The 16,186-nt window shown below is 40.1% G+C and overlaps 1 protein-coding gene across 3 annotated transcripts in view; it reads left to right on the forward strand.

The window, feature by feature from the left end:
* The window catches only part of NWD2 (NACHT and WD repeat domain containing 2), a 215,993-nt gene that overhangs the window by 192,931 nt on the left and 6,876 nt on the right, over nt 1–16,186 (forward strand). For all 3 annotated transcript variants that reach the window (XM_043871403.1, XM_043871404.1, XM_043871406.1), the window contains 3 exons: nt 3,825–4,028; nt 7,165–7,309; nt 12,302–12,891. In XM_043871403.1, the coding sequence (XP_043727338.1) occupies nt 3,825–4,028; nt 7,165–7,309; nt 12,302–12,891 (939 nt within the window). The remainder of the gene's footprint in view (nt 1–3,824; nt 4,029–7,164; nt 7,310–12,301; nt 12,892–16,186) is intronic.

Consider the following 16,186-nt stretch of genomic DNA (forward strand, 5'->3'; position numbering starts at 1 on the left):
ACTGTAGCCACATAGAACCCCAAAAAGTCTTCCTGAAAAGTGTGGTAGCAAACTTCCTTTTTACAGTTTCTCTTTTTGCCATTTTTCAAATAGTGAGATAACACTGAGACAGAATCCTATTTGGGACTACTGAGAAGTAACTGCTTCATGATTTATGAGCATCCTACCCAAAGGAAGAATCAATAGACAGAAGGCAAAGAGTTGGGGAGAAGAATCCAATAAGTAACTTTAAGCCTATCTCACATTATTACTTTTCTGAAGTTCTGTGTTAGCACTTTATATATAGCAGGCGCTCAATATAATTTGTTATTTGAATGGGATAAGGATATTTTTTCTTCTTTAGTAATCTCCACTCTAAGGAATATTTTACGTTACTATATTGATCAAATAATGTTAGTATTTTGTGCCAGCTGTTCAACTCAAATAATTATTTTTAAATAGCCTTCGATTTTTTTTTTTTTTTTTCGTAATGATCTGCTGTTCCCTGTCCTGTCCCTTTGGTGCTTGCGAACCATTACTCACGAGACCACATATGCATTGCCCATAGCAAGTGGTTCTTAAAGTCTATTGAGGAATCAATAGATTCATTTGTAACCACATTTTAAAATTCAGAGTTCTAGGTTCCCCAAGCCCAGTGGTCCTTAGGTCTGAGAAGGAATCTTGTAACCTGCTAACAAACACCCTAGGTGATGTGGTGCATGTCATCACAAAACATATTTCAGAAACTGATCCATAGATTTGATCCTGGCCTAGACTCTGTGACCAGCCTTATTTAGAGCAGAGAGAAGATGAAGAACCAACAATAAATTGATAATATAGAGATGATGGTCCTTCCCTGGGACATGATCTTGTTTCACTAGTTGCTATTATGTCCTCTTTCCTACTTCATGCCTGAAATCCAGCTGGTATTTCCCTGGATCTTGGTTGCTGAGTCCATCATATTCTTAGGCTTTATTGGTTGCTGGCTAAAGAATTGTCAATTACTAAACCCCATATTTAATGTTCTGGCTGTTTACCAAGTCTTTCATCCAATGACCAAACTCCATTGTTTGCTTTGGGAATTCATCCAAAAAGTCCTACCCCTACTGTTTAGAAGTCCACTTAGTCCCTCCCTTGCCCAGGTAAGTTTGCGGCTAACTCTCCCAGCATGAAAACCTCACTCTTCACGACAGATATTTCTGACTGAAGATCCTGACTATCCTTATCCAGAATCAGCCAAGAGGAATAGGACACTCAGCAGGCTGTGCTGTGCTGAGCCACTCAGTCGTGTCCGACTCTTTGTGACCCCATAGCCTGCAGCCCACCAGGCTCCTCTGTCCATGGAGATTCTCCAGGCAAGAATACTGGAGTGGCCATGCCCTCCTCCAGGGGATCTTCCCAACCCAGGGAACGAACCAGCATTGCAGGCGGATTCTTTACCATCTGGGCCACCAGGGTAGTCCATTCACCAGGCTCCCCTTAAAAGGATCATCTCCGCCTGTATCTGTGGTAGAATGAGAGGTCGTGCCTGCTCATTTAGCCAAGTTTAACACAAGAGATTTTAGAAGAGGAATTGTTAAGTGAAAAACACGTCTAAATGGTATTATTTTTGTTGCATACAGCCTGTTGTCATGAATAGCCCTAAACAAATGCAGATTCAAATAAAAGTGCTCTTAATTGGTGTTCAGGATTGAAGTGAAGTTGCTGACAAGAATAGCCCTAAACAAATGCAGATTCAAATAAAAGTGCTCTTAATTGGTGTTCAGGATTGAAGTGAAGTTGCTGACAAAACTGGTACTTTCCCAAATTGTTACTTTACCTGCTGAGAGCTGAAATACCATCTTTTCACAAATGATGAAGTTTCAAATAAGAATAGAACAAACTCCAAGGATATCTTCCTCTGTCTTGGTTCGTTCAAGTAGTCGATAAATATGCTTCTTAATACTTTCTATGTGTTAGGAATAAAAAGCTCTGGTCTCTACCCTCATGAGGTTTATCATCTTATATTACAGCTTAGGTCATGAATTTATGTAGGAAACAGGTCTATCCAGGACTTTTCTTCTCCCACCTGCCTGTCTGAGAGGAAAAGAACACTCTGGGTTGCAGAGATAGTAAGAAATGCTCCCAAGGAAGCCAAACTATGATTCACCTTCCAGTAGGTAGACTTCCAGTAGTGGAAGCTTATGGCAAAGGTGCTAGTCAACAGGAAGAAAGGATGAAGATGACCATAAATTAAACAGAAATCTTCCTATGGATATTATAAAGCAGACCAACATGTCTTGGATAATATAGATCTGTGTTAGAGTTCTGTATGTTCCTTCTATTTCCACCAGATAAGACACTGAAGATTAATTGAAACACCAGGTGCTACGTAAGCTAATATTTTTGACAGCTTACACCAGTGGTTCAGACACCTGGAGAGCTTGCTAAAACACGGATTAAACTCAGCTATATCAGCAGAGTTTCTGATTCAGGAGGTCTGAGATGGGCCTTGAGAACTTGCATGCCTAACAAATTCCCAGATAACACAGATGGTGCTGGTCTGAGGACATTTTGAGAACCATGGGCTTAAGCAAACACTCAGAGGAGCCTTTGAAAGTGTTGCTCCACGAGGAGTACAGACAGCATCATCAGGCTTAAAATTGTTAAATATCTGTAGTTTTTCTCACTATAAAATAATACATATGTATTGCAAAAAAATTTTAATACAAAAGCAACAAATTCATAAAACAACCAAAGTAAACTTAAAACCATTCAGTGACAAGTCACCATTGGTAACCTTGCTGTGTGTTCTTATAAAATCTCTATGTGTATATGTGATGTTTATGTCTGTACATATATATGATCTCTTTCTCATATATATATAATGCATATACAATATCAGATTCATCTTATACATACTGCTTTGTAACTTACCTTTTTACTTAATAGTATATTATAAACATCTTTCTACAGCAATAGAGTTCTAAAACATAATTTAGCACATCCTTTGAATAGAGATACCAAATTATGTTTAAATGTACTCAAGTGTTCCCACTTCCTGGACACTTAGGTTCAACTCCTTTCTGTTCAAACAGGTTCAACATAAATATGCTGATGAGTCGTTATATACATCCTTAATTATTTTCTAAAGACAGATTTCCAGAACAAAAATTGCCAAAACTCATGTATTTTAAGTCTTTTAGTATGTATTATCAGAAATAATACAAATTTCAAAGAAATACTGGATCAATTTACACACCCATCAGCTCTACAGAGGCCTTTTCTTATATGTCCGTAACACTGAGCACAGTTTCCTTTGCTAGTTTAATAGAGACAAAATGATACCTTGTTTATATTTTTTATTTTTTTCAGTTACCAGTGGGATCTGTCATATTCAGTGATTTCATACTTCTTTCATTTGTAGCTGTGTAAATCTGGGGCTTAGAATCAAACTATTAACTCTATACAAAGCAATTTTTGTTTGTGAGTTTATATGTTTGATATTTCAGAGTCCAACAAATCATTTTTCTTTGTCATGAACCAACCAAAATTCTCAAAATGGGTAACTTTCGTTATATTATGTAAACTCTGGGGAAATTTCTTTGTTACAAAATTCAGTAGTTTGGATTTGTCCAATATGCAATCCCAGCATGTGAATTTATTATTCTACAATATAAATGGTCTAATTTTACTTACAAAATAATCCATGTGAAAACATATCCACTGTGATTAAGAGAGACAATCAATGGAATGAAGTATCTTGTTATCTATTCATTAATATTTATTGCATGGTCATATGACGTGAACACTAAAACAGACTTTCTTGGTGATACACTAAACTGAATTTTCCTGGTGATACACAGGGACTATTAGGTGAAAAATATGGGAACATCCGAATCCCCGGAGAAGTTGAGGCCTCAGAGTTTGAGATGATCTTGGACGCTGCCGTAGAGGCGAAGCTGGACACCAAGCTACTGGAAGAGTGGTACTGTCGGGACGAGAACTCGGTGCCGGCCGCTTATTACCTCAGACCCAAATCAGAGATGCTGAAAAGCAGTAAAAATGCAGTAAGTTATCTTCCTCTCCAAAGTGTGTCTCTCTACATTTTTAAACTGTTTGTCACCCGGGGTAGTTTTTCTCCACAGCAAAGGCACAGCAGACAGAAAGTTATTCTGCCCTGGACCCTAAATTTCTTTTTAACAACTAAATCCAAAGCTAAGAAATCTTCCAAATTCACCTTTCTTTTTTGACATCTTAGACTTTCCTTCTGGAGTCATTTCCTTCTTCCTGAAGTATATCTTTTGGAAGTTCCAAAAGAGTGATAAGTTCTGTTTATCTGAAAATATGTGTATTTCTATCATCTCACTGTAACGTACATATATTCCAATTGGTATATGTTGTGCTTCCTACATTTGTGAATTCATATATTCTATCAGTTTTAGAAAATTCTCAGCCATCATCTCATCAAATACTGTCTCTCCTCTCCTCCTTCTTTCCTCTCTGCTCTTTAGTTGCATGTACAATAGATTGCCTCACTCTATCCTCCATATCTCTTTTTAAAAATTGTTTAAATTTTATTAAACTATAGTTGATTTACAGTGTGTTAATTTCTGCTGTATAGCAAAGTGATTGCTATACATACACACACACACACACACACTCATATACATACATTCTTTTTCATATTCTTTTCCATTATGGTTTGTCACAGGATGTTGAATGTAGTTCCCTGTGCTATACAGTAGGACCTTGTTGCTTATCCATCCCATATATAATAGTTTGCATCTGTATCCTCCATGTCTCTTGATTGTCTTTCACATTATCAATTTCCTTATCTCTCTCTGCTGCTGCTGCTAAGTCACTTCAGTCGTGTCCGACTCTGTGAGACCCCATAGACGGCAGCCCACCAGGCTCCCCCGTCCCTGGGATTCTCCAGGCAAGAACACTGGAATGGGTTGCCATTTCCTTCTCCAATGCATGAAAGTGAAAAGTGAAAGTGAAGTCGCTCAGTCGTGTCTGACTCTTGGCGACCCCATGGACCGCAGCCCACCAGGCTCCTCCATCCATGGGATTTCCCAGGCGAGAGTACTGGAGTGGGCTGCCATTGCCTTCTCTGCTTTCTGTGCTACTATCTGGAAAGTCACCTTAGATATTTTTTCCAGTTTACCAAATTTCTTCTTCAGCTGTGTCTCCTCTGTGCATTGAGTTTTCAAGTTCAACAGTTATATTTTTAATTTGTAAAAGATTTCTTTTGAGGGTGCAGTCTTTTAAAACTCTGCCAAGTTATTTTTTATAGCCTCTAGTTTGTTTGTTTTTTAAATTCAGTATGTTCCTTTAACATTTCATACATTATTAATTTATTCCCTCATGTCTTATGTAGAACCTTGCAGAGAGGTTGAGGCATACATGAATGTCACAGAAACACAGTCATTGTCTCTTCTCCAGCTTTGTTCCCAAATGTATCCATCATATGTCCCCTGAAACTGAATGAAGGAGGTGGAGAAAACAGGTGGGCCTAATTATTGCCTAGACCTTTTAAAGAGGTTGAAAAGAAGCCATAGGACTTCCCTGATGGCCTAGTGGTTAAAAATCCTCCTGCCAATGCAGGGGACATGGGTTTGACTGCTGGTCCAGGAAGATTTCTTATGTTTCAGGGCAACTAAGCCCAAGCACCACAACTACTGACCCCACATTCTAGAGTCCAGGCTCCTCAACAAGAGAAGTCCACCCATTGCAAATAAGAGAGTAGCCCTCACTTGCCACAACTAGAGAAAGCCTGCACAGCCAAATAAATAAAAAGATAAAATTTTAAAAAGAAAAGAAGGCGTAGAAATCCATTCCTCTTCCAAAGAAAATATCCTTGATAGTGCAGTACCCAGGAGCTGCAAGAGGAGAAGAGCCCTGGGTTAGCAACAGCTCTTCATTTAAGACCCCTGTGTTTTGGCCATTCTGACATATAACAGAAAGCATTTTCTCCATGCAAAATGAAATCATGTCAGATCTCTCAGTTCTTCTTTTTCTTCCTCACATGTATTTTTTAAAGTCATTATCTGGAAGAATATGAAGAATACTGGGGTAAATCCCAAACCATTCACCAGGTAAATATGTCAGGAGTAAAGGCAGTAGCTGGTAAAGTAGATATCAAAAAACATGATACCTCAAGAAACCAGTTTTACAAAGCTGTAAAACTTACCCCTACATTTAATTGGCTTTAACTATTCCTTGTTTCTTTGAGTCTATGAGCATCTAGGGAAATTTAAATTATTGGCTGAACCACATTTCTGCATAAATTGTTGTTAAGTAAATGATTGTTTGAATAAGATTATCAGCAAGACTCTATAAATGTTACTTTCTTGGGAGGCACTCCTATTTTATTTCCTAGAGGATAATAAAAAATAAATGAGGAAGAAACAACTAAAGACAATTAAATAGTAACACATGAGTCAGTCAGTTCAGTTGCTCAGTCGTGTCCGGCTCTTGGCAACCCCATGGACTGCAGCACGTCAGGCCTCCCCGTCCATCACCAACTCCCAGAGCTGGCTCAGACTCATGTCTGTGGAGTCGGTGATGCCAGCCAACCATCTCATCCTCTGTCGTCCCCTTCTCCTCCTGCCTTCAATCTTTCCCAGCATCAGGGTCTTTTCCAGTGAGTCAATTCTTTGCATCAGGTGGCCAAAGTATTGAAGTTTCAGCTTCAGCATCAGTCCTTCCAATGAACACCCAGGACTGATCTCCTTCAGGATGGACTGGTTGGATCTCCTTGCAGTCCAAGGGACTCTCAAGAGTCTTCTCCAACACCACAGTTCAAAAGCATCAATTCTTTCGTGCTCAGCTTTCTTTATAGTCCAACTCTCACATCCATACATGACTACTGGAAAAACCATCCTTTTGACTAGTCTGACCTTTAACTGTATTGAAGAGATGATTTTGTTACAACATTTGTATCAAAACTCAAGAGTGAAACACACAATATATTGAGAAAATCAAACAAACAAATCCTGTTTGGATTCACACTGTTATGTCACTTGGGCGAGTTCACATCACTTTCAGGGTACTAGGGAGAGTAAATGAGATACTATCCATTAAGCACCTGTCATGGTAAGGCCCATGATAGACTTTCAAATAACAATGGTTCTCTTCCTCTTAAATATTGGGTTTTCTTGATGATTTTAAGACTAACATCTCACTTTCACTTTTCTAAAGATGCAGCCTTCTACCAATGCTGAGAATGAGAAGACCTGGCAAGAGATATCACATGAGATCAAGAAGATATTTAAGACTGCTGTAAAACTGTTACATGAAAGGGGAAAGATGAAACACAGCCAAGCCAAGAGGTACCTGTTCTCAGGTAAATTTTTATGAATCTTCAGTAAACTGAGGAATTGATCACTGATAGATGTATTCACTGTTTCCTTTTATGGTTCTGCAAATTTAATAGTATTTACTGCCTGATGAAATTTAATTTTTCTTAATGTTTTTATCTCCTGGAGAGACAAGTAATCTTTTTACTCAAAGATAAGCCTTTACTTACTTAACTTGAGGAATTCTCAAAAAATATGACTTTAAAAGAAGTCAGAGGAGGCTGGATATAATAGACCAGACTCTGCCAGTATTTCTCAGTTGAACTGTTCATTAATTCACTTGCTCAGCAAACATTTATTGAGGGCATATATATGCCAGGCGCTGGGGCTACAACAATGATGAAGAAGGCAAGATTTCTGCTCTCCCAGAACTTATTGTTTAGTGAGGAGGAAATAAGTGATAGGCCAGTAATCAAATAAATGAATAATATCATTTCAGAAAGGATAAGTGCTAAGAATAAAACACAATAATAGCCTGATGAAGGCTGTGGGGTTCTTGAGATTTAGATAGGGCAGATGATAAGGAAATGACTTCTGAGCTAAATGGCAGAATGAATCAGAGCTGGCAGTGCCATATCTAAAATCGAGAATTCCAGGCAGAGGGATTGCCAGGTTCAAGATGCCTGAGACAGGAATGTGCTAAGCAAGTTCTAGGAGCAGGAAGAAGGTAAAGGTTGCCAAGCTCAGAGAAGGAGAGATGAGGTTAGAAGGTGGGCACAGGCCATAACAACAACAGAAATAATCAATAAACAGTCTATAATAGGAATAGAATAGAGTTTTATTCAAGCCAAACTGAGGACTGTAGCCTGAGAGAGACAGATTCAAGAAGCACTTGAATTGTGTTCTGCCTGACTACAAAATGAGGGAGGCTTATAGAGGCAAAAATCACAAAGTTACAGTATTCACTCTATCAAGTTGTTTTCAAGAATTATAATTAGAGCTGGCAAGAAGTCAGGATGCACGTCAAATAAGGACTGGTTGGGGTCTGAAATGGTCGCATAGTTACAAGGGTAGACCTTGAGATCTAGGCAGCTGCTAGCAGATATTATTTTGAGAATGAACTGGTGGTGTTCTTCCATCTGATACAGTTCAGAGCATTCAAGTTCTCAGTGATGCAAGAAAAATGTCTGAAACCACATATACAATGGCCACTGGTTCCATTTTGGATGCCTGAATCATAGATAATCAATTTTGATTTTTAGATGTATTCTTTCCTTTAGTGGTTAAATCAGATGTACAATGCATGTTTGATGGGCCAGAAGACAGGCTGTTCTATTTAACATACAGTTCAATCCAAATCAGGTATAAGCCAGAATGACTTCCTCATATTTCAATCTGTGAAAATTTCTTCCCATCACTGTGTAAGATGGGAAGCTATCAGAGGTTCGGAAGTAAGGGAGTGGCAGGATCTAGATTAGCCTTAAAATAAAAAATATCCCTAACTACTGAGCAGAGACTCACTTGTGGGCCTTTTTCAGCTGTGAAAAAGAGGCTTTATTTTTAGGAATTGCATAGGAAATCACATAACTGAAGGAATATGTCAGTCATAGTTTCCAGGCAATGAACACTCCTAGGTAAAGTAATCAGTTAAGTAGCATTTATTTTAAGAGGTGATAGCAAAGAATTATTGAAGAAAAAGCAACAGTGGTTGCATTTTCAGACTGGTTTTGTGAATGATGTGGCAAAATGTTTGTGAAAACCTAAGAAGCACTTGATACCATTCACTGTAGATATGCCTGTATTTCAACCTCAGAGAACGTATGAATAATTTTGACAAATTCATTCTCCAGAAGATGTCAAAAATTAGGTCTTATTTTAGTTCTCCCTAAAAATGCTAAAATCAGCAGGAATAAGTACTATCTTTAAAATATACAGGTTAACATATATCCTTACTCCTCTGGGATCTTTTTGATCCATTTTTGAAGCCCTGGTTCTTTGTCTTTATCAAGGGCAAAACTACCCTATTCCTAAAAAATGTGCTATATCAGGAAAAAAATACCAAGAGCAAACACTCTCCTATTCTTGATGTAAGAGACACCAGTTGGGGAGGGCATCCTCTGACTTAGAGTTAGACAGCCCAAGTTTTAAAAAATTCATAGGCAACTACTTTCTCTTAATTTTCTCCACGAAAAAGAACTTGATCCACATGGATAGCCATATGAAGATTAATAATTTTGTACTAGGTAGTATGAAATACTATACCTGGACTATTTTCTATTTGGGGTTACATCTCTAAAAGATATGCATGCTCATGAAATTTTAATTTATTTTACATTCCAACTCATTTTAAGACCGTGTTTGCACAGTGAAAATTGCTGAAGAGGGGCCAGCTCTTTGAAATGGATAGAGTATATTTGTTTTGTGCCTGTCTATCAATAACCAATGTGGTAGTTAGACCAGCCTTTTTGTTTCTTATTAGGATTGCAAGATACTCTTCAGCAATCACCATCAGGTAACTTTGGAAAAATAAAGGCTTATAACTTATAAGTGGAGTAGGAAATGGCAACCCACTCCAGTATTCTTGCCTGGAGAATCCCATGGACAGAGGAGCCTGGAGGGCTACAGTCCATAGGGTCACAAAAAGTCTGACATGCCTGAACACACATACACATTACTTGTAGGACCTGGAAATTACGAGCACATCTAAAGCCACACTGCAAGGTCACAAGCAGAGAGAGAGACTGAGCACACACATCTAGGGTTTTGCTTTTACTGGGCTCACTCTTTACTGGTAAATGTAAAACATAAAAGTGGGAATTTAAAGCACAGGAAGAGAGAAAAACAAGTGGCTGGAAAGGTTAGTTATTGAAGTCCACCAAGAGCTCTTAAACAAAGGAGTCTCAGTGAGGGGAACTGGCCTGCTCTATACGTGTGACTGTTAATGCGTCTATTCAAGATAGGTAGCGTTGAAGTGGATGCCTCAGCAATCAAAGCTCAAGTCAGACACTTGCGTTATAAACAAACAAACAGTGTCCCACCCACCCCACCCCCCAAAAAAAATGTCAGGGTTTACACTACAATATTACTTTAATATTTTCAGAAAACTTCAAATAAGAATACCAGATAGAGGGATTTCCCCGGTGTAACACAGATGGCTGGACAAGAGATGGACCAAAGGCTGCTTTCTGCAGTTCAGAATATCCAAATTTCTTGCATCTTCCCCTGTCCGCACGATAACAAATTTTTACTCTTCTACAAACAGAAGAGGAGACATATGTTATATAAGCTTCCCTATCTGGCCTCCTGATGCAATTTTCCTGAATAAAACCTTTGGTAAAACAAATTGATTTGGGACTTCCCTGGTGGTCTAGTGGTTAAGGGTCCACGTGCCACTGCAGGGGACATGGGTTCAAGAAGATTCCACGTGCCTCAGGGCAACTAAGCCAGTGTGCTACAGCTACTGAGCCCACACACCACAAGTACTGAAGCCCGCATGCTCTAGAACCTGGGCTCTGCAACCAGAGAGGCCATCACAACGAGAAGCTCACGCGCTGCAACTAAATAAAGCCCATGTGAACTAACGAAGACCCAGCGCAGCCAAAAATAAATAAAATTAAAAACAAAAACAAAACTATACTGATATGAATGGCATAGCTTATTCAACACTGGTGGATATAAACACATCTCTTTTCCTTCGATCACAAATCTTTATCAATTGTTATCACTACTGAAAAAATATTATCACCGAAGCTCTGCTAAAAGGTACCATTTTTAAATAAAATTCCCACCTCCCTTGATAGTTACTTTATAGAATATACCTATGTTTCGTTTTTGCTTGATGTTGGAGGTGTGGCCAGTATATTGAGATGGTCTAAGTTACAAACACCCGCATCTCCTACCCCCATGCTTCCACGAGATCCCAGCCCAGCAGTCATCTTCCCTGACTTCTCCAAGTGGATTAGATTTCCCAGTTGTTTGCTCTCAAGGCACCATGTCATTCAACTTCCCAGGCATAAAAATAATACATTTATTTGTGGGACTCTGTGATTCATGTCTGCCATCCTCCACTGGACTATAAGCTTCATAATAGCTTTTTCTCTCAGGATTCTGAATGTTTTCTCCCACCACTATATCCTAAGCAACTAGCAGCATGCCTGGTACATAGCAGATGCTCAGTTAAGACCAACTGGATAAAGAAAAGCAGAGGGGAGAAAACAAGTTTTAAAAGACTGCTTGTTTTAAAATTCATGTCCATTGGTTTAATTATTTTATTTTTTCCCTAAAATTGTGCATAATTGTTGCTTTTTATTAGTACTGATACAATTTTAAATGTTCCTATGGGGCCTCAAATGATTTAAAAAGTATATTTACTTTTATGTGAGCATATGTACTGTAAGCCCTAACATGGTTTATCTCAGAAGAAATAAAGTTACATACTGAGTCATTTTCTTGTTCCTGCTCTGATGGGTGTAATGGGATTTAACAGTGACATGGATAATGGATAAATGAAATTAGCACATAATTATATTTTGAACAGCTTTTACATTTATAGTTACACATATATGTCTGGGGTATATGCATCTCAAACAAAATGGTGAAACCACGGTGGAGCAATGACCCATGAGGAAGAAATAGACCAGATGTGTCATGTGGCCTCTTCCTCATTCTCTCCTTGCCCCAGTTAGTTCCTGCTCTCCACTCTTAGAACCTCTGGAGCCTGGGAGGGAAGCCAAGCGGGGACTTAGAAGAAGCAACTATAAACTCAGCATGCTTGCTTTCTTATGATTATGTTCAACCTCTCCCTCAGGTCTTGGAGGAAATTAAACAATTTTATTTAGAATCCATTGTTCTGGGATCCAGGCTGTTTAGGAAAAGACAAATAGGAAATTAAGGACTTGAGAAATTATTCTAAAGATGACTCAGCTACACACTATAAGCAAAATGAACTACCACTACTGACTTGAGAGTCACATGCTAGAAGCGTGGGTGCGTTGCTTCTTGGTTCTAGACAGTAAACTCCTTGTTGTATTTTCTTTCAGCGATAGAGGATGAATTTGATTTTGCTCTAGGAAAACAAACGCCAGCATTCCTGAAGAAGTGTGTTTGCTATATTAGGAAAATTGCTAACATTGAGCGTTTCGTGAAAATCCCGGAAATGGGAAAATACATGGATATAACTGGAACAGAACCGAGAATTATTCGGGACCCTGAAGCGCAAGAGAAGCTGATAAAACTCAGGGACGAATTTATTCCTACCATTGTTGCTTCATCTAATCTGAGAGTGTACACATCTGTTACTCATTGTGACATGAAACTAGGCTATTCCCAAGAAATAGAAAACCATTACATAGAAGGACTTGGTAAACAATTTTATGAGGACATGATTGACATAATTCAGGCCACGGTACAACAGAATTTTGACACAGAAACTGATACGCTCTATGATGAAATCCTTCAGCATTCATCCTTATGTAAAACATATGCCTCCTTCTACGAGTACAAATGTGAATCTCTAAACATCGTGCATAAATACATTCTTCCAAGCAAAACTGGGCACATCAACCCTCTTATTATATACGGTGGACCGTGCACTGGAAAGACCCTTCTGCTAGCTGAAGTAGCAAAGAAGGTAAATACCTATTCTTTTACGTGTATATTTGTAAAAACTTTGGGGAAAAGACCGACTCACCAAATTCACTTCCATTTTCTGTGTTTACTATGAATTATAATGGGTCCTTTTGGAATGGATGCTTCAGCTTTTCTCTTTTGCTGGTATAGCAGTCATCCTGAAAGAGTAAGACTCGTGAGGTTCAATCCTAGAGTAGCTTTGTTTTGTCTCCTGCTGTTCAAACTCATGTTGTGGAGCTAGTTCTCATCAGGCTGGAAACAAGGGCAGATCTCACAACTCTTCTCATCACGCTCAGCAAAGACAAGCCCTCTGATTGCTTCTGGATACTAAATCCATCTCAGTTCAGCAATTAATATGTCCAGTTGAAGATGATAATTCATACTTCAGTCTACATCTCCCTCGCTCGGCTGAGGCCAACCATATGCCAGGCCCCTCTAGCAGGAAGTAGGAACATGACCATCTTCTCCCTTCTTACACCACCCAGCACTTCTTCCCCTCCATCCCTAACTCCAACCACACTCTGACTTCTATAGGTTGTGATTTAGGGGATGTAGGTAAGGTGACCAGAACATTCTTATAGACCAGTACCCTTCTGACTTGGGCTCCGAACTCTGGTCTTGGGAGGTGTTTAAAACGTCCTCCTGTTTCTTCTGAGGCCTTTTCCTGGTTTCCCGAAGGTCTTTTCCCTCTCACATTACCCGCCCTGTCCTCACTGAGCATCTCTCACCTACTGTTCCCTAGGCACAGGGAACTGCATTATTTTTCCATCTGCTCACCCCCATGGCTCCTAGCCATCATATCCAGCAACACATATTCTAGTCTCTTTCTACCAAGAGCCTCTCCACAGCCCAGCAAGCTCCCTTCGACAGGAACTGGGAGAAACAGAACCAGCAGAAACCCTCATCACTCACACTTACCAGTGGCTGACAGCTGAAACATGGGGATCACTTGGGTACTGTTTTGCCCTGAGAAACTCCAGTCCCAAAAGGGCATCTCTCTATCACTCCTCCATTGGAGCAGCTAGCCAGCCTCAGTCACTCAACCTCCATATTCCTCAGCTGTCATCAGACCCAGATGGCTATGTCTCTCAAGCCCTAGGGGACATCCTGAAAGTGGTCTGTTGCAGCCCCTTTCCCAAAGGTAGAAGTGAGAAGTGGGCATCTATCAGTCCTCTACTTTGGGAGTAGGGTGGTGAGAGATATAGCCCACAGCATTCTCATCTCCCCACTTCCCTGGTGGCTGAGTGGTAAAGAACCTGCTTGCCAATGCAGGAGACACAGGGGGCATGGGTTTGATCCCTGGGTCTGGATGATCCCCTGGAGAAAGATATGGCCACCCAGTATTCTTGCCTGAGCGATTCCATGAGCAGAGGAGCCTGGCAGGTTACAGTCTGTGGGGTCACAAAGAGTCAGACATGACAACTAAACAATAATAAAATCCTCCTCTCCCTTTTTTTTTTCTTGGCCCCTTTTTCAGGCTGGAGGCAAGTAGTCCACCAAAGGTAGCAAAACTAGTTTTCAAAATTCCCTTCCAAGTCTTGCAAGATGGGCTGGAGCTTCACTCTGGAATGTGGTATCTATTGTCTAAACTGGGTGAAACCAGTACCAGTTTTAACTTCCTGTTACACTTGATACCAAAGTCCGATGGTTTATACTGTCCTGGTGTTACTTCAGAATCTTTGTATTGCTCTTCTTGTGGCTACTCTCTTAAAGCAGAGCTTTCCTTAACTTTGTGAACATTCTCATGATTTATCACGTGCTACACAATCATCTTTGAGGCCAAGAACAGGGAAATTGTGTTGTGCCTTATGTGGGGATTAGGTCCCAAAGTAAAGACACAGGTGACAACCACATATATCAGACTTACATTTAAAGTCCTTAGGAAGACCCATTTACCGTTTCTCAATCTGCCAAGCCCAGCAGCTGGTTTTTCTTCTTGTGTTAGGGTATGAGCCCATTCTTCAACTGAAATGGCAGGCTTATATTTACGGGCCATGTTGTGTCAAAATAAGTGTGTGCATGTGCATGTGTGTGACCGTCTGCCTGTCTCTGCATACTACTTTGTAGGTGTGTCTTCAAACTTTAGAATTATCCCAAGTGAGCAAGACGGTAATGCTACAGGGGGAACTGAAACCAAATGAGAAAACACTGGGTGTATGCACGTCATAGTCCCTCTAGGGCTTTTTCCTTGTGGAAGAGGGGAAGATAAAAGTGGCTGGAGGAACAGTGCACATGTGATGCAACCCTCCGTGTCCAGCACGGTAGTCATATGACGTGTGGGATGTGCCTGTACACACACACGGTCCCCATGGGCAGAGTGTGGTGACAGTCAACTTAAAAAATGGCCTCTGAGTGCTCGCTGTTCTGGATATGTTGTCCAACCACCAGGTTCTCAGAGGAGCCTTGCCTAGTTCCAGGTCCCCTGCCTGGACTCCGCGTGCTTCTCCTCCCTCCTGGGGAACATCTGCTCCAGCCCCTCCCCCATCTCCACCAACTCCACCCTGTGCTCTCGTGACCTTGCGTCCCTTGTAGGGATCCAGACGAGCATCTCACGTTTGTCTCCAGGTCGTCTCTTGGGCAACCAACATTTCCTGGGACATGAGCTCATATCAGAAGGCCATTCTTTATAGACATCGCAGATCCTACAACCTGGGATTGGGAAGAAGGATGATGCATATAATCATCATAAGCCATCTACACAGGGACAAACAAACTATATTCTGTTTGTGATTTGCCACTGAAGGACAGTGGTAAAAGGGAGGGATTGTGAGTGTGCGTGTGTGTGCACATGCCCAGTCATGTCTGACTCTTCGTGACCCCATGACGACCCCATGACTGTAGCCCATTAGACTCCTCTGTCCATGGGAATCTCCAGGCAAGAATACTGTACCTTCCTCCAAATTAGCTTCAAAGGTTGGGGCCAAACACCAAAAATGAGTTGCTTATTTTCCTTAACAGCTAGTTTTGAAACTGACATCCATGAGTCTTCTAAACGTATTCACACTTTAATCTGAACGACCTATTCAGGAAACAAGTTTCATAAGCTTACCTCTTAAAGTATTAGAAAATATGTCTTTTTCTAAGGAGTATCCTTGGTGAATTCCAAAGATTACTGAAAAATATCATCTCCCTAAAAATATGCTTTGGAGTGTTTATACTTTGATCATATCCCTTTTTGTCCTTACCTTTCCATACAGAAAAATACTCAACCCAGCAGCCCTCTCATATAAGTTATCTCTTTAACTCTGAGATTTAAAAAAGAGATAGTGGAAGAGAGAGAACACTAGAATCAAAGT

Source organism: Cervus elaphus, chromosome 17, assembly GCF_910594005.1.
Source record: "Cervus elaphus chromosome 17, mCerEla1.1, whole genome shotgun sequence".
NCBI classification, from domain to species: domain Eukaryota; kingdom Metazoa; phylum Chordata; class Mammalia; order Artiodactyla; family Cervidae; genus Cervus; species Cervus elaphus.